The 25,550-nt window shown below is 38.4% G+C and overlaps 1 protein-coding gene across 2 annotated transcripts in view; it reads left to right on the plus strand.

The window, feature by feature from the left end:
- Positions 1-21,768, plus strand: part of LOC126273600 (uncharacterized) — a 108,002-nt gene extending 86,234 nt beyond the window's left edge. For both annotated transcript variants that reach the window (XM_049977045.1, XM_049977046.1), the window contains one exon: positions 20,972-21,768. In XM_049977045.1, the coding sequence (XP_049833002.1) occupies positions 20,972-21,361 (390 nt within the window). In that variant the 3' untranslated portion in view covers positions 21,362-21,768. The remainder of the gene's footprint in view (positions 1-20,971) is intronic.
- Positions 21,769-25,550: the final 3,782 nt, after the last annotated feature.

Here is a 25,550-nt window from a genome sequence, read left to right on the forward strand (position 1 = left end):
TGTGACCGATTCTAGAATATTGTTAAAGTGTGTGGGACTTCCACCAAATAGGACTAACGGGGGGATGTTGAATATATACCAAAAAAGGGAAGCATGAATGGTCACAGATTTGTTTGATCCATGGGAGAATGTGACAGAGATACTGTAGAAACTGAACAGGAAGACTCTTGAAGAGAGATGTACACTATCACAAGAAAGTCTATTAACAAAGTTTCAAGGACAAGCTTCAAATGATGACCCTAGGAATATACGGCAACTCCCTATGTATCACTCACAAAAGGATTGTAAGGATAAGATTGTAATACCAACAGCATGCACAGAGGCATTCAATCAATCATGCTCCCTGTTCTCCAAGTGTGAATGTAACAGGAAGAGACCCTAATAACTAGTACAATGGGATGTACCCCCCTGCCATGCACCTCACAGCTGTGTTCAGTGTATAGATGCACATGTACGTGTAGGTGTAGATATTCAGTTTATCTCATCATACATTCTTTCGATCTCTTCATCTGAGGAGTTAATCAGTTAATCCTTACATGTTACAAAAATGTGTGTTTTCCACATCATCTGCTAAACCAATGGCCTGATTTCAACCAAACTTGGTACACTTATTACTCAGTGCCTGGAAACAATTAGCACATGGATAAGAACCACCTACCTATCAAAGGGATGAAAGTGGGGATGAAGAAGCAATGTAATCCATGACACCCGAATATCCATACTTTATTCATCTAGTATTTGAGAATGACAGCATTTAGTGCCTTACAACAAACTTAATACATAATTTCAAACCTTTACAAGACTTTTTCTCATTAATGACCCCCACAATTTTGCTGTTCATGCAGTGATACTGCCACATGAAGCGTGATGTTTCAGTTTATTACTTCTTTACTATTAACTGTACTCATGGCAGATTTTGCAGAATGTACCTGCAAATTATATCATTGTACAGCATATAGTTCCAGAGATATGATGTCTTAAACACAGAGGTGATTGAAAAAAGCCACATCATGCATGATGTTTTAATTTGTTGCTTCTGTGCTACTAACTTTATTCACAATAAATTTTGCAGACAATATCCACATATACTGCTAAATGCACCTACAAAATTTATATCATGGTACCACATATAGTTAGAAGATATGAGAGCATAAACATTGATAAAATGTTTCATCATGCATGAAGTTTAATATATATATTCTTTACTACTAACAAGGAGACTGCACAACTGTGGGGTCCAAAATTTTGTGTGGTGAAAGAGGACCCCTAACACCTCAAGTGGTTAAAATATTAGGACGCACTGCTTGGAAAATCCCGGGAAAAATCAATCCAAAGTTTCTTAGGTGCCTTATGAGTATAAAATGTTAGTCCAGTGCCGACTTGGAGTCTGGCCTACATGGTTAGTGCTCGGACCCTTGCGCCAGAGGTCTTGGGTTTGATTCCTCCTGCGGCACTGTTTTTTCTTCTGTTGCTTGCAAAATTGCAGTGCATTGTTACAGAAGAATCGTAAAATTAATACTCAGGAATATTGTATAAAAATTTATTCTATAATTCACCGTCAATTATCGTCACCAATATTCTGAGACATGATTCAATATGCCTGGTTTGCCTCAAAATTATCAGAAACCTAAAACATTTTCGTAAATGTTAATGGGGCATGTTTTTGTACAGATTTATTGCAAACGCCCTGTGACTGAAAAATATCCGCCTTTATATGTTGCGCAAGATGTCGCAAATATTATAGCTTTGTTTGTTTTCACGATAATTATCACTGCGGTTCTTGTTTATAATTATTATATGTATAAAAACTAAATGTTTCCCAATCGACTTTGTTATTCTGATTAAAAACCCAATGTTTCCCCTCGTATAATTTACAATTAAAAATGGAAAACCCACCGCCATGAATTGTGTTGTTGGACAAAAAGAAAATAGTTTTTATTCAGTAATGTAACTAATTTGTTAAAGATAATGTAGTTTTGCAAAACTTTCTGAATAATTGGTGGAATAACAAAAGAAAATGAAAGAGATGAAAAAAAATGCGAGAGGAGGAATCGAACCCGAGACCTTTGGCGTAAGACTCCGAGGCCTAAACATCTACGCCAGCCGGCGGCTTGGCAATGGACTAACATTTTATACTCATAAGGCACCTAAGAAACTTTGGATCGATTTCTCCAGGGATTTTCCGGGTAGTGCGTCCTAATATTTTAACCACGTGAAGTGTTAAGAGGTCCTCTTTCACCACACAAAATTTCGGGCAAATCCCCGACCCCACAGTCATGCCGTCTCCTTGTAAGACAGACTTACAGTCGAATCAACTTAAGAAAGTCAATGACACTTGGCAGCATTTTGATAGCTTTCAACTGTGAAGCACAAGTAGCTGAAGGCGGAAACAAGAGTCATCTATAGAGCTGTGAGAAGGTGTTGCTATAGAGAAGTTTACAAAATCACATTATAGACATGTGAAACACCTGCGTCCAGTGTACAGAAACAGTCTGGAATACGGTACTTAAACAGCATGCATGTCATTTTAATTTATTACTTCTGAACTACTGACTCCGTTTGAAACATCTTTCATGGACATTATCGACATACACCTCTGGATGTATCTGCAAAGTTATATCATTTTATGACACACAGTTCAGGAGATATGACAACATAACCATTGAGCTGCATGAAAACGAAACTGCAGAGTGAAATGTACAAGAGATATAGGTGAAGTATCTGTACAGATATGTGTGAAACATCTTAAATATATGTGACATGTGTTTGCAGGCAAGAAACTCCTCCTAAATTCGTGGGTCGATTTCAGCCAAATCGGGTTCACACATACTATCTGGAAAGAAATACCATGGGTAAGAATGAAGTCACCACCTAGAGTGTGGTGGTGGGGGCAGGGGGGGGGGGGGGGTCAATAACGTGGAGAGACGAGGAGGAGGAGGAGATGGACAGCCAGAGAGGAGAGGTAATGGACATCAACAAAGCATGTGGAAAGGGGCAGGAGGAGTTGAATATGGAGTATGATGGGGGCGGTGGATAAGCGCTAGCAGAAGACTGGAATAAATACATACCATTCTCCGCTGCAAACTACGTAACATATGAACTTCTCAGGATGTAAATCCTGTACAAGTGCTTGGTTCTTGTGTTGGTGACAATGCTGTTGCGCATAAGCAGTTGAGTCTTACTGCTCACTTAGCTTTAACATGTTGTAATTTTCCATCTTGCTGTCTGCTTCCTTTTCATTTCCTGATGTTTCTCCACATTTATGTATTCAGTTATATTGTGTGTTCATCCCCACACCACCACTACCACCACCCTTTGTACCTTTGTATTTTCTTGCTATGCCTAGGGTATGGTGCCACCAGCATTGAATTATCAGTACTTATGCATAACTAATTTTGGAAAAGTATCAGTAAACAAAAAGAGATCTGTATGTACAATGAGAGGCAAAAAGGATGCCTGCCCTGAATAATTTAGAGTCCTAGAACAGAGCATTGTGCATGACCAAGTTCAGAAATGCTATTGTTCACAACTCTAGCGATCTGTGGAGCTTCAACTTGGAATTTACATCATCAAATAGTTAGAATCCAGTATATACCACAATTATTTGCAATTAACTCGTCATATAATTTCTTTTGAAAATTATTATTCGAACACGTAGTAAGGGTTGAAATACAAGAACTCCACAATGACAATGAGTGTTGACTTCTGTTCCAATGGCTGAGTGGATAGGCTGATGGTTTATGAACATATAGGACGAGTGTTTGAATCTAACTGGAGTCAGTTGTCTTTTTTTTCTTTTTATTTATTTATTTAGACCTCTAAAGGCAATATTTTAAACCTTAATTCACTACAAAATGTGCGTTGTAGGTTTGTCTAGATACCACAGTCTTTCAAAATATTCCATTTTATAATCTAAAATTTTAACAAACAGACAAATGGTCATAGTAAAAAAATTGAAAATGGATGTATTTATTTGTAATTACTTTGACCACCACCTGTTGTGTGTATAGTTTTCATCTAAGGGAAATCAGCTGATTAGCGTATGTCATAGGTTTACTTCAAAGTGGCTGATACGATTGTTCACGAGTGAATAATTGCTATCTTTGAAAATGGTGTTAGTGCATCTGAGGCAGAACATCATCATGGTGTTGATGCTTCCACCAGCAAAGAGAAGGATTAGACAATTTAGAGTTAATGGTCAGGCAGTGAGACGTCCAAAACCTGGAAGGCCACAAGTCTCTTCATGGGGACAAGATGAAGAATTGGTCAGGGTGGCCCAGAATGCTCCTTTGTTTCTTGTCCAGGAAGTAAGAAGAGCATCACATGTCATGGGCCCGTCAAGAACTACTCTCTGATCAGAAGATTAAAGGCCATGGAATCGGATCCCATTGTGCTCTTATCAAAAAACCGTTGTCAGACGAACAAGCCCTGTATTGACTAGCAGTTGTGAGTGACAGTAATTTTTTCTGACAAGTGCAAAATTGAATCCACGAGCAGAGGTCCTGCTCTTGTTTACCAGACAGATGGGCAATGATATGTTAGCACTTCATGTCCACACGCTCTAGAAGTGGATGTATAAGTGTGAAATTTTGGGATTGGATGTCTTACGTGGGTGCAGGAACTTCAGAATGTATCCATGGCAAGTTCAATTCAGCATGCTATGAACATTTCCTTGAAAACTTAAACATTCCTGGAGCACCCTGAAGGGCGTCTCCCTTACCATCATGATAATCATCCATCACATAACTGGTTTCAAAGGAGGGAGAATATTTTCAGTGTCTTCTGTGGCCTCCAAAGTCACCCTGTCTCAGTCCCGCAGAGCACGTTTGGTCTCAGCTTAAGAAGGCTTTGTGGGACAGTTCGCCAGACCATCCTCCAGAAACTGTGTGAATGCCATATGGGATTTGGTTCATTCTTCGTGGGAGAGAATTGCCATGGATGAGGACTTTTTCCACAGATTTGTCATTTCTACACCTTGAAGCACCCAAGCTGCTGTTGATGCCAATGGCATGTGGACAAAATACTGAAGCTATACGTATCCTGCTCTTCATTTTATTTTATTTCATTTTTCTGTAAAAGGCCTAAATTGTTATTTGGCCAACAGTATTAATTTCAAAATAAATGTCTAATTGCTACTATATTACTTGTATTTTTATGGGAGGTCAGATGAATATCACCTTCCAAGAAAGATTATGTTTAAATGTAAAATTCAGAAACTATAATTACTTATTTACTGAAGAGAATATTAAAAAAATTTTAAAAAAGAAAATATAATGTAATAACAAAAAGTAAATAAAGCAAGAAACATTTGCGATGCAATAAAAAAAAAGAAGGCTGCCATGAGATTCTCTCTGACACATACTACAGCTCACAGTACAGTAAGCTGAGATGCTACTAAGGAGTTACCAGTCTCTTCTTTTTAGTGTAACGGTCGAATAGGCCTACTGTAGTTGAACAAATATAGAGCTGGAAAGCACATCCACTCACTCGTATAGGCCGTGTGTAAGGTTGTAGAGAAATATGCCAATCAGCCGATACTTTCTCTTAACTGGCGGTCGAAGTAATTAAAAATAAATACACCCATTTTAAATGTTTTACTATGACCATTTTTCTGTTCGTTTAAAGATTAGACTATTATAAAATGGAAGCTTTTGAAAGAATGTGGAACCTAGAAAATCCTATAACTGCACAATTTGTGGAGAATTAATGTGTAAAATATTACCATCACAGGTCTAAATAAATAAATAAAAAAGACAATAGATTCCAATTGGATTTGAATGCTCATCCTTTACATTCATAAGCCGCCAGCATCTCCACTCAGCTGTTGAAACAGATGTGAAACACTCGGCATAGTAGTAATTCTTCTGACGTACTTATATTTCAAATGTTTCTATGTGCTCAAATAATGTTTTTCAAAAGAAATGATACAATGAGTTAAATTGAAATGGATCGAGACATATACTGTATCCTAACTATTGTATTGCATCTATTTGATGACATAAATTTCAAGCTGCAGCTCCAAAGATTGCTACAGTTGTGAACACTAGCACTTCCGAACTTGGGCATGCGCAATGCTCTGTTCTTGGGCCCTATATTATTCATTCCGGGCAATCTTCTTGCCTATCATTGTACACCAGTGCATCTAAAACTTTTAGTTTGTCAGTATTTGGAAAACACTTCACAATACTGGATAGCCCCACCTCAAAATGAATCATGGAAAAACTGATTTTGCAGAAGTATTTGGTTGGTTACTCACACAATGTAAAAGATGAACTTACTATTTCGTGACACATTGAAATTGTAGGTTAAATATTCATTACACTTTTGCTATTCATTAACTGTAATGGTAGTAAATAATTTAAATCAAGGACCAATCTTCAGGCAGCATATAAAACTATAAGAACAGTTAAAATATGTTCCACCATAACCTCTATGTTATAAGCAGCACTTACAGGTGGTCCTTTAATCTGGGGCAAGAAGTCCGACATCACCACTAGGCAGATGTGTAACAAGAAGTTGCCCTTTCTTTGGGGCTGGAGTGTGGAGTCTTGTTCTGGGATGTATGTTGTCAAATCTTGGCCTGAATTTTTCCATCGCTATGGCACAACATGCTTTATTCTGTGCAGTTAGACAGTACTGTGAGTCATTATTTGATGCCAATACGTTTTCTTGGCATCACTGCAATTTGTAGCTTATTTCCTTTACCTCTAATGACCATGTCGCTGATGGGACGTTAAACTTCCTCCTTTCCTTCATCTCTTTTAGTTGCCAGTCATGTCTCATTTAAGCTTGTACTTCAGAGTGATTTGCAGGCATCTTGATTCCATTACCTCTTCTAAATTCTAAGGTTTGCACATATTTTCCTTAGTCGGAATTTTACTTCGTACCTCTTTCCCCAGCCTGACTCTCTTGGCTTGGGACCTCAGGATGTTGGTTGGTTGGTTAATTAGCTAGTCAGTCACATGTTCTATAAATCATTGAACAATTGTTTTATTGGCATGATGTGAAATAAGTCAGTTTACGGGATATGTATACATGATTAAAGTTAACATTAATGAACACATCAATTTTAATCCTAATCATGCAGCTATACATCATTTTATTATTATTATTATTATTATTATTATTTTACTAGCTACAAATTTTTAAGTAGAATTTGTCAGTGGAATGGAATGAGTTGCCGGGAAGAAATGATTTTAAATTAGATTTAAAACTTGCTTCGCTGCCTGTCCGTCATGTCATGTTATTGGGCAAGTAATCAAAAATTTTTGTTGCTACATATAACTCCTCTGAGCCACTAACAACTTTAACAATGGTTAATAAAAGTAATTTCCCCCTCTAGTGTTATAGATGTGTACATCACTGTTCTTCTCAAACTGTGATGAATTATTAATGATGAATTTTATTAGCGAATATGTATATTGTGATGATGCAATTAAAATGCCTAACTCCTTGAATAGGTATCTACACAATGTCTGTGGCTGAACGCCACATATTATTCTTACTTCTTGCTTTCATGCAATCAGCACCTTCTTCCTAAGTGATCTAAGTGATGAGTTACAACAGAAAATTATTCTTTATGACATTATTGAGTGGAAATATCCAAAATATGTCATGAGACTGACATGTTAGTTCCCAATGTTAGCAATTGTACAAGGAGCTAAAGTTGATTGTTTGAGAAACTCAGTAATATTCTTTTTCCAGGACAAGTTTTCATCAATATGTACAGCCAAAAATTTGGAGCATTCTACAATATGCTGTGCCATCATACGCTATGCCAATTATTGCTACACCTCTTTTTGTTGTGTGGAACTGACTGTAGTGTGCTTTTCAATATTTAAGGAGAAACACTTAATAATTATTGGAAAATATTAATTATCAACTCTTATGTTTCCTTCTCTCCAATGTGATTTATTATAACACTTGTATTGTCTTCAAAAAATACTAATTTTGCTTGTTAGACATTGGAAAATGCAGGATGGAATATTGACAATAGTATGAAAAGAGTATTTGCTACACACACACACACACACACACACACACACACACACACACACACACACACAAAAACCACACAGTCTCCGGCTGCCAAAGCCTCCAGAGGCTACACGTTAGGGGCTTCAAAATCATTTATTTGCTACTGATGTACAGGTAACCATGTGAATCATGTCCATAAAGTAGGCCGATGCTATTCCAACACATGTCCATCATGCAGGGCAGCTTAAGTGTCGGCGCCCAGAAAACTGTTTCTTTCCCCTGACATTCATGCTGTCCTGCAAAGCAGGTTGATGTGGCAGGATGATGCTGTTGCCACAAAACATGCCTATTGTGCAGGACAGCCTATTTGTCTGGCGCCGGGAGAAACACGTTTTTCCCCTATCTCCATTCCTATTAGAGTGTGGAGGTTATAAAACAGTGTGGAGAAAAATTGTCACGAAATTTTAACCCTGTATAGCTGATGCCAGTAGGAATCAAAAATACTAATGTTGTGTAGGTCGACAATGTACAATTTTTAAACTACGTAAAGTTGGTGCCACTTGCTCCAATTGACTGTGGGATTGCCCTGTTGCCGGATGCTCTGGACAATGCATGACCACAAATGTTTTACCTGCCAGAGATTCCGATGTATCCAAAGCAGCCCTCACGCTTGGTGGTAGTGCGCCAGCCTTCCACTCTGGGGGCGAATCCGCCAGGGTCTCACATCCATTGTAGTTTCATGATAAGATATACCGGGAACAAACTCATCAACAGCTATTAGTTCGTGTCTTTTATTAATTGTGTTGGCCCTGAAAAGGGCCTCTCTGGTAGCTGGAACATTGTTTACAAAAGCTGGTGTTCTGACTGTCGACACTCTGACATGACACAAGCATGGTAACGTTGAACTGTGATTTGTGAACTCTTTAAAAGATTTCTGGCAGTGCCCTGATGTGATTGGTGGCACGTTGAATGATCCATTAGTTCCTCTTCATTTCTAGGTGGGTGAATTAGAACCTTGAAGAAGCCCCACAGGAAAAAATCCAGTGGCGTGAGGTCTGGTGATTGCAGGGGCCATGTCCTACGAGCACCTCCGCCAATTACCTGGCCATTGAAGAATTCATTTAAATATCTGTGCACAGCGTGATTGTTATGTGCGGGCACTCCATCATGCTGCAACCACATGTGTACCCGTATGCCCAGGGAGCATCTTGCAGCAGGGCAGGTAGAGTTTCTTGTAAAAATTGAAAGTAATTTGCCCGGTAATTTGAGGAGGTAGACGGACTGGTCCAACTGGTCCAATCAGATGGTCACCCACAATGCCCTGGCCAAATGTTGAGCGAAAATCATTCCTGTTGTCTTTGGACGTACGTGACATGAGGATTTCCCTTGCCCAGTAATGAAGGTTTAGTGTGTTGTAAAAGCATTCCCGACAGAAGATGCACTCGTCGCTAAACAACACAATGGCGGGGAAGTCAGGATCTCGTGCAACATGTCGCAGAAACCACCAGCAAAACTCTAGCCTGTGTTCATAGTCCACCTCAGGATTTAGGTCTTGGAAAGGGTGGAAACTGTATGGATGCTGGCTGTCATCCCTCAAAACCTCCCAGATTAACCAGTGAGTGACCCATATGTCGTATCCAACCGCTCGAGTACTTTTCGTAGGTGCTTCCTTAAAGCACTCGAGATCAGTCTCTTCAAATGCAACATCCCGTCATGTTAGAGGTTTTCAGCATCAACATGATATCCTGCTAACAAGCCTGTTACGCCAAGTTGCTGGTGAATTTCTATAAACGTTTGTGGGTGTTGGTGGCGTCTTGCTGGGTACCGTTCCTCATACAATAAATTGCCAAACTTCATGCACATTACCGTCGGCTAGTCCTTAAATAAAAACCGTATCTTGTTGTTTTTCAAATGAATACTGTGACTCTATGCTTACTGTATGACTAAATTATAGGTGACGTGTGTGTTCTCCGAAGTGAAGCTTATGTGTGAATGCCTCTGATGTGGTGGAGATAAACAGCAGACCTATTTGTCATGCGTGTATCACATTGGGGCAGTGATGGGGCGAGGGATGTTTATATGTGTGAACTGACAACCATGGTGCTGCCTGTCAACTGATGAATGACAACAGGGCAATCTCACAGCGAATCATAGCACATGGTGCCAAGTTTCCGTGGTTTAAAAATGGTGCATTGTCGACCTACACAACATTAGTAATTTTGGTTCATACTGTTATCAGCTATCCAGGCTTAAAATTTCATAACACAGTTTTTCTCCACCCTGTATATGTGTATGTTTGGATCAATTTCAAACAAATTTTACACAGAAACAACAGGTGTCATGAGTATCAGCACTGTGGGGTTTATAACCTCCTAATAGGAAGGAGATACGGGCAAAAACATGTTATTTCCAGTCCCAGACATATAGGCTGTTGTTCACAACATGTATGTTTAGTGGGAACAGTACTGGCTGCCCCATTGACCTACATGACAGACGTGTTGTGTTGTAGTGTCAGTGCCAGTGATCATAAGGCTGTGACAGCATCTATGAAGACGCGTCCTACAAGGAATGTTAATAAGGGAAGGAAGATATATTTGCTCAGCAAGGGTGACAGGATACAAATTTCGGAATATCTCAGCAGTCAGCATCAAATATTCGGTGATGAGGACGAAGTAGTGGAGAACAAATGGAAAAAATTCAAAGGCATCATTCAATGTTCCCTAGAGAAGTATGTTCCATGTAAGGTTTTAAAGGATGGGAAAGATCCACCATGGTTTAATAGCCATCTTAGAAAAGTGCTATGTAAACAAAGAGCACTTCATCACAGATTCATAAGGAGTAAAAACATAGCTGACAAACAAAAGCTGAAAGAATCAAAAATGAGCATTAGGAGAGCAATGAGAGAAGCAGTCAATGATTTTGAAAATAACACGTTGTAAACTGACCTCAGTAAAAACCCTACAAGGTTTTGGTCGTATGTAAAATCAGTAAGAGGGTCAAAATCATCTATCCATTCTCTCAGTTACTACACCGGCACCGAAACGGAAGATAATAGAGAGAAAGCCAAAATACTGATTCCGTCTTCCGAAGTTGGTTCACTGTGGAAGATCATAATACTGTCCCTCCTTTCAATTGTTGTACAAATGTCGAAATGACACATATTGAGATGACTGGTCGCAGAATTGAAAAGCAACTACAATTTCTTAGTAGTGGAAAGGTGTCCAGGACCAGATGGGATACCTATAAGACTCAGTGAAGATTATGCGCGAAAGAATTTGCTCCCCTTAGTGCAGTAATTTATCGTAAATCGCTTGAGCAATGAAAGGTACATAATGATTGGAAAAAAGCGCAGGTCATTCTCGTTTTTAAGAAATGCCGTAAGACAGATCCACACAATTATAGACCTATATTGTTGACGTCAATCTGTTGTAGAGTTATGGAATATGTTTTATGCTCGAGTATTATGGCATTTTTTGGAAAATGAATGTCTTTTAAAAATTAACATGGAGTCTGCAAACAGAGATCCTGTGAAACTCGGCTAACTCTGTTCCTCCATGAGATCCACAGCACAGTGGACAATGGCGCGCAAGTTGATGCCATGTTCCTTGATTTCAGTAAGGCCTTCAACACTGTTCCGCATTGCCATTTAATGGGGGAAAAAAATGAGATTATGGAGTGTCGGAGCAGACTTGCGATTGGATTCAAGACTTTCTTGCAGATATAACTCAACATGTTGCTCTTGATGGAACTAAATTGACAGTTTTGAACGTACTATCCGGAGTGCCCACCTGGATAGTTCTGCAGTCTAACGTGCTGCTTCCTGAGCGGGAAGGCATGCCAGTTCCCAGCACGAATTCGCCTCGTGGATTATCGTTGAGCCCCAGTGTGCCGGCAAGCCTGTGGATGGTTTTTAAGGCGGTTTTCCATCTGCCTCGGTGAATGGAACACGTGAGGTAATACTGACCCTACGACTTATCTTAGACGCTAGATTAAGGAAAGGCAAACCTACATTTCTAGCATTTGTAGACTTAGAGAAAGCTTTTGACAATGTTGACTGGAATACTCTCTTTCAAAATCTAAAGGTGGCAGGGGTAAAATACAGGGAACGAAAGGCTATTTACAATTTGTACAGAAACCAGATGGCAAAGAGTCGAGGGACATGAAAGGGACGCAGCGGCTAGGAACGGAGTGAGACAGGGTTGTAGCCTTTCCCAGATGTTATTCAATCTGTATATTGAGCAAGCAGTAAAGGAAACAAGAGAAAAATTTGGAGTAGGTATTAAAATTCATGGAGAAGAAATAAAAACTTTGAGGTTTGCCGAAGACATAGTAATTCTGTTAGAGAGAGCAAAGGACTTGGAAGAGCAGTTGAATGGAATGGACAGTGTCTTGAAATGAGGATATAAGATAAACATCAACAAAAGCAAAACGAGAATAATGGAATGTAGTCGAATCAAGTCATGTGATGCTGAGGGAATTAGATTAGGAAATGAGACACTTAAAGTAGTAAAGGAGCTTTGATATTTGGGGAGCAAAATAACTGATGATGGTCGAAGTAGAGAGGATATAAAATGTTGACTGGCAATGGCAAGGAAATCATTTCTGAAGAAGAGAAATTTGTTAACATCGAGTATAGATTTAAGTGTCAGGAAGTCATTCCTGAAAGTATTTGTATGGAGTGTAGCCATGTATGGAAGTGAAACATTGACGATAAATAGTTTGGACAAGAAGAGAATAGAAGCTTTCGAAATGTGGTGCTACAGAAGAATACTGAAGATTAGATGGGTAGATCACATAACTAATGAGGAGGTATTGAATAGAATTGGGGAGAAGAGAAATTTGTGGCATAACTTGTCTAGAAAAAGGGATCGGTTGGTAGGACATGTTCTGAGGCATTAGGGGATCACAAATTTAGCATTGGAGGGCAGTGTGGAGGGTAAAAATCGTAGAGCTAAGCAGATTCAGAAGGATTTAGGTTGCAGTAAGTACTGGGAGATGAAGCAGCTTGCACAGGATAGAGTTGCATGGTGAGCTGCACCAAACCAGTCTCAGGACTGAAGTCTCAACGGCTAATGCAGGCTGGTGCCCCTTATTCCGTCTCAGTTACACTGTGTCGGCGCTGGACTGCTGTGGCATGTTGTGGGGTTGTGAACCACTGAGGGCTACTGTGGGGCGAAGCCTCTCCTTTGTTTCTAGGTCCCCGGTTTAATTCACAACACACAGTACAATATCCGGAGCACCACAGGGAAGTGTGATAGAACTATTGCTGTTTACAATATAAAACATAAATGATCTTTTAGAAAGCATCATATGCTCTATAAGGCTATTCACAGATGCAGTTGTCTATACCAAAGTAACAACACCAGAAGATAGTAAGAATTTGCAGAACGACTTGCAGAGAATTGATGAATGGTGCAGGCTCTAGCAGTTGACCCTGAACGTAAATAAATGTAACATATGGCGCATACATAGGAAAAGAAATCCACAACTGTGCAGCTACACTTTTGATAACAAACAGCTGGAGACAGGGTCTGCCGTAAAATATCTAGATGTAACTATCCAGAGTGACCCTAAGTAGAATGACCATATAAAACAAATAGTGGGAAAAGCAGACACCAGACTCAGATTCATTGGAAGAATCCCAATTAAATGTAACTCATTCACGAAAGAAGTGGCTTATAAGGCACTTGTTTGTCTGATTCTTGAGTACTGTTCATCTGTCTGGGATCCCTATTGCGTAGAACTGATAGAGGAGATAGAGAAGATCCAACGAAGAGTGGCGCGTTTCTTCACAGGATCGTTTAGCTGGCGAGAGAGCATCACAGAGATGCTAAACAAACTCCAGTGCCAGAAGTTACAAGAGAGGCATTGTGGATCACGGAGAGATTTACTGTTGAAATTCTGGAACAGCACTTTTCATGAGGAGTTGGACAACCTATTACTTCCCGCCACATACATCTCACCTATTGACCGCGAGGAGAAAATTCAAGAAATTAGAGCCAGTACAGAGGCTTACCGACAATCATTACTCCCACACATTATTCACGAGTGAAAAAGGGTTGGAGGCATCAGATAGTGGCACCGAAAGTACCCTCTGCCACACTCTATTATGCGGCTTGTGGAGTGTTATGTAGATGTATTAGTATCGGCCTACTTTATTGACCTATGACCTATGACTGGGGGGGGGGGGGGGAGCAGATGACGAGAGGGAGGAAGGTTGTGGACAGAGAGTGGTGGAGATGAATAGAGAGGGGGGGGGGGGGAGGAGATGGACTAATAGAAAACTATAATCAATACGTACCTGGGCAATGCCGGGTACTCGGCTAGTGTATATTAGTCAATTTCCTCCTTGCCCTTCTCTCAGTCCATCTCAAGTCACCCCCTTTTTCTTTCCACATCCTCCTCCCTCCTCTCTCTACCCTGCTCCTCCACCATCTACTTCCACCTCTGTACTACTACTACTACTACTACTACTACTACTACGTGTATGTATCTCCTTCTTCCCCTCCCTGTCTGTGCCTCTCATTGTCCTCCGTTATCTCTCCATGTTATCACACTCATCTCCAATAAGAGGGTGGTGGTTCATATCCATACAGCATTACTTTCCACATTATGATTAATGTGTGTACCAGATTTGACTAAAATTGTTGCAGAAGTTTAGGATAAGCTTTTTACCCATAGCTTTGCTTGCATATGCACACTTAGATATATATCACACATATTTAACATATGTATGAAACACACATTTCATCTGTGTTTCAGCAAGTTTCACCCTGCAGTTTTATTTTCATGCAGCTCAATGTTTATGATGAAGTATCTTCTGAACTGTGTGCTATACAGTGATAAGAGGGTTGGAAATTTAATAGTGGCAACTATTTATTTACAGCTCGTACAAAATAGATATGTGTTTCAAAGTTTTACTGTCCTTCAAAGTAGTCACCAGCATTTTGTATAATCCGTTTCCAGCGTTGTGGAAGTCATAGGATACTCTTAGCAGTGCCAGTTGTGTTGACAGTTCGAGTGGCGTGGTCTATTGCCTGATGAATTTGTGTGGCAGTTCTGAAATGAATGCCGTGAAGTGTTTCCTTCAGTTTAGAAATAAAGTTGAACTTACAAGGGCTTAAGTCAGGGGAGTGCAGTAGGTGGTATAGCACTTAGCAGCCCCATCAGTTAAACAAATCAGTAACAGCGTGCACTGTACATGCTTGAGCATTGTCCGCTAAACTGATGGTCAGATCCTGCAGTTTCATCACTTCTGTCTCTAAGCTGTTCATTTTTGGAACACAACCTATGACCAGTCTATAGACAGGAGTGATGACACTTTCTGCAGGATCTGACCATCATTTTAGGGGACAATGCTCAAGCATGTACAGTGCAGGCTGTTACTGATTTCTTTAACTGATCGGGCTGCTAAGTGCTGTACCACCTACGAACTGCACTCACCTGACTTAAGCCTTTGTAAGTTCAGCTCAGTTTCTAAACTGAAGGAAACACTTCATGGCATTCGCTGCAGAACTGCCACAAATTCGTCAGCCAATAGACCACGCCGCTCGAAGTGTCAACACAACTGGCGCTACTAAGAGTATCCTACGACTTCCACATCGCTGGCAACAGGTTATACACAATGCTGTTGACTACTTTGAAGATCAATAGAACTTTGAAACACGTATCTATTTTGTATGAGCTGTAAATAAATAGTTCCCACTATTAAAGTTCTAACCCTTGTATAATTGTGCAGTTACATCTAGTAGTGTATGTGCTTACCGTATACGTATACGGAAAGTGTTGTGAATAGCATTAGTAGTAAAGTAGTAGTAGATTAAAATTTCTTGCGCAGTGCAGCAGTTTCTCATGTATCTGTGTGTTTATGATGTCATATGTCCCGAAATATGACTTTTACAATGATATACAAGGTACCTGTGCCACAAAATTTATTGATCCAAATCTTACAATATATTAAAATACTTCGAAGTAGTGGCCTTAAGCAGTAATACACATCTTCCAGCAATTCCCCCATGCCTGTTCTACTTCCCAGAAGGCAGTGACCAGAATTTCCTTTAGAGGACGTGTCATCACCCTTTGGATGCCCTCAGTGGTATTAAAACAGTGCCCCTTCATCTTGGTTTTGATGTGCAGAAACAGGTATAAGTCAGACGGTGCCATGTCAGGAATGTAGAGAAGCTGCCAAGTTTTGCTTTGCTAGGAACTCATGAATCTGCACAGTGGTGTGGCATGGCACGTTGTCCTGATGCAGCATCCACAGTGAAGTGGGCATGTGTTTTGTGTGGATGATCTGTTCTTCTAGCCTTTTTAACACTCCAAGTCATTCCTTGCAGTAAAAACTCCAAATGGATCAAACTTTTTATACTGGAGAAGGTGATGAGCTTGGGTTTCATTAGTGATTTGCTCATTCTTGCTGTCTTTGGTTTGGGAGATGTGGGGGTATGCCACTCTGAACTTTGGCACTTCGTTTCTGGGACATAGCCAAAAATCCAAGTTTCGTGCCAGTGCTGACAGTGTCCAGCCATTCCACAAGTTCCGTTGTGATCTCCAAATCGTTGGATTTGTGGTTGTCACTCAACACTTTGTGGAACATACTCTATGCATGTTCAAATCTCTGGTAACAATGTTACACAGTCCCATATGACATGTTTAACTCATCCACTACCCACCAGACACCTAAACATATGTTGGAATTCAGCAATGCACGCACACGAGTCACATTATCAGACCTTGAACTTGTTGATGGCTGTCCTGAGTGGACTTCATCAGTAACATCTGCCCAGCCTTCATTAAATTGTTTTAGCCACCTGTAAACTTGCAAGTAAGAAATAAGACTCCCCATAGTCCTCTTAGAATCATTTTGTAAGTTTCAGCCAGAGGTTGTTTAAGTTTTGAACAAAGCTTGATTGAATTGCGTTGCTCCAAAGTGGACCACATTTTGCATGATGACACAGACATTGCACAAGGGTTTACACAAAACATGATGCGAATGCTTCCACAGCTCGGAGTGAACTGTGGAAAATAGCAATGGAAAGATGTTACCACCACCCAATCATTGGGGTAGGGCTCGGCCCAGTAGGAGCATCAGGAAGCAACCAATTTACTTTTTGATCACACCATATATTTTTGTAGACACATTCAGTGGCAGGTGTGGATACTGTCTGTGAAAAGTGTTGCGAATAGAGTTTGTAGCAATGAATTAATAAACTTAAACATCATGTTTCACGTGGCAGTTTTATTGCAAGAACAGCAGAAATGTAGTAAGCAGTAAAATTTTTCCTTTCGTCATTTTTGTGGGGGTTGTTAGTGAGAAACAAAAATGTTTGAAATATGTGTAAAATTTGTTGCAAGTCTCTTACCTGCTCTGATTCTCAAATACTGAATGACCAAAGTACAGTTATCCTCTGTACTCGTGTAGTCACAATTATTGTTAATGCTGTTGAAGCATTCCACAAAAGTTACTTGAGACTTCCCCTGTCACTGCTAGAGTAAGAGTGACTTCATGCTACATTGGATCCTTTCTAAATTAGTAATAAATTTTCAGTGATATATTACATATTATCATTCCCAGTGGTGAAAAACAAAGCCTCACAGTACCAAATCAGATGATTTGGTGTGATAATTGATGTCATTGTTCACAATGTTGTTCCACCCACAGGTGATTTTAAAATGGCCAAAATTGAGCTGAAAGACAGTTCCGTATCTTGTTACTATATGTGTTTGAAATTATAGTGACAGTCAAATCCATTGACTGCTCATGCAAAATTTTACCAATATGCTACAATGTGGTGCCTAAAACAAGGGTAGTAATCATAACTAAATAGAATATAGGAATTTCACGAATATCCTTCCCCCCAAGCTCACTAAGGTGAAATATTCTAGTAACTTGAAAGGAGCATCTTCCTCTTTGTGCTCATGTAGTTTTAGCTAGATTGGTTAACCTCGTTTTATACACTCTACATCTCCATCTGCATCTATACTCTGTGAACCGCCATGAGGTGCATGGCAGAAAGTACATCCCATTGTACCAGTTAGTAAGGTTTCTTCCTGTTCCATTCATGTACAGAGTGCAGAAAGAATGATTGTGTGAATGCCTGTGTGTGTGTGTGTGTGTGTGTGTGTGTGTGTGTGTGTGTGTGTGCGTGTGTGTGCAGTAATTATTCTAATCTTATCCTCACAATCCCTATGTGAGCTATTTGTGGGGGGTTGTTGTATATCCCTAGAGTAATCATTTAAAGCTGGTTCTTGAAACTTTGTTTTTAGACTTTCTCTGGATTGTTTACGTTTCTCTTCAAGAGTATTCCAGTTCGGTTCCTTCAGTATCTCTGTGACACTCTCCCATGGATCAAATAAACCTGTGATCATTCGTGCTGCTTTATAAATTTCATATCCCCTATTAGTCCTATTTGGCCTGGCTCCCAATATTCTAGGATTTGTTGCATGAGTGATTTGCAACAATCTCTTTTGTAAACTGATTGCCCTTCCCCAGTATTCTAACAATAAACCAAAGTCTACCACATGCTTTACCCAGGATTAAGGCTATGTGATCATTCCATTTCATATCCCTACAGAGTTGGCTGATTCCTACACTGACTCATTGAGATTATAGTCACAGGATACTTTTTTTGTGTGTGAAGTGCACAATTATGCATTTATGAACATTTAAAGCAATTTGCCAGTCTTTGCACCACTTTGAAATCTTATGAAGATCTGATTGAATATTTATGCAGTTTCTTTCAGATAATAATTCATTATAGGTAACTGCATCATCTGCAAAAAGCCTGATGCCACTAGTAATATTGTCTTCAAGGTCAGCAAGGGTGCCAACTGACTTCCCTGGGGTACACCTGAAGTTACTTCGACATCTGATGAAGACTCTCCATCCAAGATAACATGCTCTGTCCTCCTTACTAAAAAGTCTTCAATCCAGTCACAAATTTCACTTGATACGCCATATGATCAAACTCTTGACAACAAGTATACCTGTGGTACTGCTTTTCGGAAATCAAGAAATACTGCATCTACCTAATGGCCTTGATGCAAAGCTTTCACTGTGTCATGTGAGAAAAGTGCAGGTTGGGTCTCACATGATTGTTGTCATTGGAAACCATACTGGTTAGCATAAAGGAGGTCATTCTGTTCTAGATACCTAATTATCTGTGATTTCGGCATATGTTCTAAGATTCTACAGCAAGAATTATGATTCTCCTGTCGTTAGATTTACATTTGGGGAAGATCTACCTACATCTTTAAAGCTCACTTTCTCCTCCAAAGATCTAGTGGCAAAGAACCTTACTAGTAAAGCCTCTACAGAAAACACTTTCATACTAAAAGAAGGTGGAATTCTCCACTTTTTCTGTATTAATTTTATTTGTCCACAGCTTGTTTCAGCCTATAGGCCATTATCAAATGGTGATGTGGTTCAGCAATAGAATACCATGCTGTGATGATGATGATGATGAGTCCCATACTCCGTTTACCGAGCGTAGGGGAGCGACGCGGGAGACCCGCGCCGCCATACTAGGCAAGGTCCTAGTGGAGGTGGTTTGCCATTGCCTTCCTCCGACCGTAATGGGGATGATTGATGATGATGATGAAGACGACACAAACACCCAGTCATCACGAGGCAGGTGAAAAATCCCTGACCCCGCCGGGAATCGAACCCGGGACCCCGTGCTCGGGAAGCGAGAACGCTACCGCGAGACCACGAGCTGCGGACATATATGGGAATGTCAGAATGTTTAAATTAGTGTTTTGTATTCATTTTGGTTCACAAGTGCTGCATTGAACACTCACAAAGGTATTGTAATGTCAAACCAGCAAGACAGCACTGTAACAAATTGAAAAGATAAATTTAAAGACACTGACAGTTCGATATGTAAGGCATAGTTTTATACTTCAGAACTTGTAAAATCACTTGAGAATGGCCTAGAAGGCTGAAACTAGTCATGCACAAATAAAATTAATACAGGAAAAGTGGAAAATGCCACCTTCTTTTAATAACTTCATTGCTGTGGTACCCACTAAAAAACGAGAACATTTCATACGAAATTTGCCCATATACTTGCTTTATGACTATCTGTAGCCTGTTAATTTTACATGTGTAAATTGAACTGTCATTTATAATTAATTGTTTAACATTGCGAGGAATCAAACAAAATAAAGAAAAAAATGTAGGTGGCAACTGGAATCAAACTCAGGCCAAGGAATTATCAAACATTGTGGCTGACCTCTCACCTATAGAGGCATTACAACAGCTGCTCCTTAATACCCCTCATACTTTACACTTGCTTAATATGTTACATGCAATTTTGAAGAAAAATACTGATCTGGTGCTGTGAGCAGTGTTGCACTCATAATGCCAGAAGGAATGACGTCACATCAGAACATGTGTTTCGAAAACAGACAATTACGTCCCTTCTCTTTGTTAATCGAAGCGCTGATAACCATCATTTTAGCGCTTGTTTTTGGTTTTTAGTTATCTCAGAAAGAGCCCAACAGAACATGTTTCTGTTCATTTTATTTGCATACCAGCATGCATAATTTTGGTGTGATTTCCGGCTCACGTTCAAAGAGAAATAACATAATTTTAGTGTGATATTTACACTGTGCTGTAGTACCTTAGCATATGATAACCGGTTGCCAGTAGTCACATCTATCTCCTGACAGAAGTAAGGAACTCCAACATTTTAATTGAAATTGTACACTTGTTCAGCCATCCCTCGGCGTTAACTAAGACATTCCCCACCATTGTACTCTGTCCATGCGCAAAGTAGTGACTGCTCTACGCCATGTAGTAACTGATAATTACATAATGGTTACATAATGGTTCACAAAGCTGTGGACAGAACCAATCTGCAGCAGAAACATTCTCTAAACTATGTTGTACTTTACATTTGGATCTGTTGCGTATTAATTATGGCTGTTGTGTTGTTAATAATATGCTTTATTAATAGTATGTGGCATTTAATTGCACTTCTTTCTCTTACAGACATCTCCTCATGAAAATTCTGTTAGTTCCAAATATCCATTGAAGAGACCAAATGAACAGTTCTGTTGCAACTGTGCAAGAAGAGGCCATACGTCACTTAATTGCAAGTTTCCAAACAGTGAGACTTTTGATACGTATGATGCACAATCAAGATCTCTGAACTTTAATGTATTTCCCTACAAAAACCATAAAAATAATGGCCATCACAATAAATTTTCTGTTCCAAATATGAACAAAAAATTGAAGAAAAATAAAACAAATAACAATGTAACAATTGTAACAGATTCTGAATCATTCAATCACAGGAGAAAGAAGTTAACAAATACTGAAAGAAAAAGAATAAAAAAGAAACAAAAAAAGGTGTTGCAGAACAAAATGGCAAATACATAGCCTCATATAAACACAGATTTTGATTATCTTCTTAGTGCAGAGTCAAAGGTACAGCTTCATGTACACATTGTTAGAACAGTTACAAACTTCTGAAGTAGCTATTTCTTCTTTGCTGAAGAAATATGCTAAAAAATTACTGTGATTTTCTTTTTAAATAAATTGAATGTATTTCAATTAGTTGCAGTCGCTTTAAAGTTAGGAAATATTTTCTGTACATAATGTTTTATAGACTGCCCACTGTGAAAGTTCTGTCAGAAAAATGTAGTTCATGGTGTTTATTGTTCTGCTCTTATTTATGGTTTCACATACCATAGTGGTCACTGTTAATGTTTGTTATTTCAGTTTCATTAGTAATATTGCACTAAAGTGCTTGTAAATAAATAATAAATATATTTTTTCAGTTGTAATTGGAGTACGACTATTTTTCCTGTCTTACCTATCTCAAATATTCCTGTACCATAAGATCAATTGCACAGTGGTAAATATTTAAATTGAAGAGCATTTGTTTATAACTCGATGAATGCAAAAAGTAAATTTTTGGGTAAATGCATTTTTGAAATATCAGACCAAAATACTAGTGACATAAAGAAGATAATTTAACATTTACACGGCCTTTGTAGCCATAGTTCCGACCTTGTGTTTGACATCTCTAAAATATTTGTTGTTTATTTCAAAATAGAGGGACTGAGTTTCCAATCATTTTCAAAAGTTGATGAATGCAAAGGTGAAAAATGACTGTTTTGTTAATATATTCATGCTAATTGTTTCTTCTGTTTTTTTATTATTTTCTTTAATATTAATTATAAAGGGAGCTACATCATGGTTCATTTTACATTGAAAAATTATAATATACCACAATGTAACCCTTTAGTATAATACTTTTCCATAACTATTTGATAAGCAGGAGTACAAAATAGCAACAGAACAGTATTGGAATACCATAGAAGATACTGGCCACAACAATACTAAATCAGAGATCTATTGATAACATTCAACAATGTCTTTATGAAACTCTTCTGCTCCTTCTGAAATGTTAAAATTCCTGAAACGTTTTAAGATATCCTTTTTCTTTTCCTTTCCGACCATGTTCTTCTTTTCCAAGGTGACTGCTTTCCTCACTTTCTGGGCTGTAGTTTCTGGGTTTCAACTTTTACAGCGTCCACTAACAACAAAAACTACTTAGGCTTAAGCCATCACTCGCAGAACAGTTATCGTAAAAGGCATCATAGAGCATGGCGTTTTTAGTGCACTGGAACTGAGATCCTTTGTTTTCCAAACTTTATTTAATATCTTGACAATGCTGTGTTATTCCAGCACTTTATAGTACTGCCCTGTCAGGATTGTAGCTCTGATAACCAACAGGGAAAAATTGGTCCGGCTTATTAATTTTTCTGACCTGTTCCATGAAAGCCATTGGTGTACACATCATTACTCTGTTCTTAATTTGACGTGATTTTATTTCAACCATTTTGTGGCCCAGGTGCTGTAACGTTTCTGAGAAAATCCAGAAAAGCAGAAGCCACTTGGTTGCATCTTTCTATTCCTGTTAAAAGCCAAGAATAAAAAGCAGTTCTCTCCTATGACTGTGCTACAGAGTGATAAATTGTGTAGCCTAACCTGTCTTGAATAGAATAATTCACATACAGAGAACTTTGGTATTGTATAATACTGTGTGTATCAACACATATTTTAACCATATTTGGATTTTTCTTCTTCATTATTGCATAGAATGTTTTTGCCCTAAGTTTGTACAACCTGTCGTTTGTTACTAATTAATTCGTTTTCTCCAGATCTTGTTCTTTTTGAGAATATGTCTTTGGACTCCCAGATGTTGCTTGAATTATTGTAGCATATACACGTACTGTCAGGCTATCTTTTTATCTTATGCTGTAGATTATTGAAATAGTATTTTTCCTTTCTGCTTCTTTCTTGACATTCCTTCTCCCTAAAACAGCTAGCTTGAACTTTGTAATAATTGGGGTTTAATATTTGATGTTGTAATTCATTTCTATTGTTGGTGCTGGTGGAAAATGCTTGCCTATAGTTTATGTTCCTTAAAAACTTCTCACATTATCATTGACAGTGATGTCTCCCTTAAAGTCTCTCAGAAGCAAATCATTGTTCGCAATTATCAACTTGAGGGCATGTATCGAATTTTGCAGAAACCTGTTTTTTTAAACACCCTTAAAATCTGCTATGATCAGATTTTTGACAAAACTGTGTCAACAGGTCATGCAATGCAGCAATCTCAGTTTGTAAATATAAAAAGCTAAGTTTTGAACAACTGGGCATTATTGACTTTTGAAAAAAAACACTTAATAGTTCTGTAAGGAGCAAAATGTTCTAATAACTTTATTATTCATTTGATTGCTGCACGGACTGCAATGATACATGAAAATTATTTACAGTTGCTTCCATGTAGAAAATAAAGGTAAGTCACAGGGCAACTCATTTACAGAAATTAAGTCACAAAGATATAGTTTTCTTGGTTTCTGTCAAGCTATTTTGTCTTACTCTTCATCTACAAATTCTTTTATTGATTCTTTTTGAACCATGAATGCATAGCTTTTCAAAAGGAAGTAAGGGAAGTCAAAGAGTTTCCTCTAATATTTTAGTAACCAGGAGTACTAATTCACACTTCAGAAGGATGCAGAACGGAATCAATTGTAGCACTGTCAAAGGAACCAGAAGGAAACTGTTTATTGCTAAAGAAATCATAAACTTATAGTACCATATAATCTTAACATGATAAATCCAATGATTTGACCCAGTGATTGTCATACTGCTGGCTTCACGCAGTTTTCAGGCATACTTTATAGTAATATTCGCACAGTAACGAAAAACCCAATCCAAAAAGTCAACTTGTGATGAAGCAAGCAGTGATAAATTCACTTTCCCTCTTGTTTTGCCATCTTCCTCCTCGAAATTCATTTTGTTTTTAACTAATTACCATTAACGTATGAGAGTATAATCAGCATTTTCATAAAAAAAAAGGTTTGCCCTCAGTGTTAAAGAATATAACACCAGATCTAATTCTGTGCTTAGTTTTATGTATGTGATTGATTTTATAATTTAATTTGACTATTAGAAGTTAATACTTTCATTGTAGGGTGAAATCAGTAATTGTTTTGTAACTTAAATTTTATTGTTGATGGATAAACAAATAAAAAGTCTGTACTAAATATAAACATTTGTAAGACAAGATGTAATGAAGCAGGGTTACCCACTGCTATTCTGTTTTGGTTTCACTCTCCTTCAGTAATTTAGTTAAGCAATGAACTTTCATTTCTTTTTTTTATTTTCACTACTCAGATTCCGACTACAGATTCTGTGGTCTTCAGCCTCATAGTACAGAATTCAGAAATTTTACTGATTCCAGCAAAGTGTTTAAATTAACCTAAAGTCTATTAGTTAAATAGATATTAAGACTTAAAATCTGTAGCCTGTATGACTTTCAGTGCCAATTGTGACCAAACTAACAAATAATTCATAGATTTGTTTTGATACTTTTGCTACCTTTATTTTTCTACGTAAAATAACTCCAGTCTCAACTTTGTAAGTGCATAAATTAAGAATTAAGTAAAATTGAATATGTAAAAATTATTGTTCAAAAGGGCTGCCGTGGTTATAAGTCGGGAATTCCCACGGCGGATGCGTAAGTTAGTTCCACTTATTTAAATTGATACAGCTCACTCATGTTATTTAAATAATAAAACCCAATAGTTAACTTCAAAACCAGTTAGAAAGGATCATTATAACCCTGGGAAATTATAAACTATATAACATATTAACGGAAATAGTCAAATATTCAAGCACTCGTCTATATAAGGTCCGAACTGGTGCAGTTTTCAGTTAGTTCTCTGTCGTTGTGACGTGAACTAGTAAGCGGCACTAATACGAGGAAACAGCCCGGCATGTTACATGTGGTGCCCCCGGTGAGGAAACAGCCTGGCATGTTACAAAGATACGAGTAATCTTAAAGGATCTATTTAGCTCTATTGAAAAACATATTAGCAAAGCCAGTCCTTAATTAATTCCAAAGTAATTAATAGTTTTGTCAAAACTATTGTTTGCATAATCATGTTTGATGATTTCATCATTTAAACAAATAATTCATCTTAACTGTTGTAGTGGAAGAAATGTTAAAAAGAACCAATCTTTTGATGTATTCAGTTAATCTAATGAGTTA

Source organism: Schistocerca gregaria, chromosome 1 (genome assembly GCF_023897955.1).
Source record: "Schistocerca gregaria isolate iqSchGreg1 chromosome 1, iqSchGreg1.2, whole genome shotgun sequence".
Lineage (NCBI taxonomy): Eukaryota > Metazoa > Arthropoda > Insecta > Orthoptera > Acrididae > Schistocerca > Schistocerca gregaria.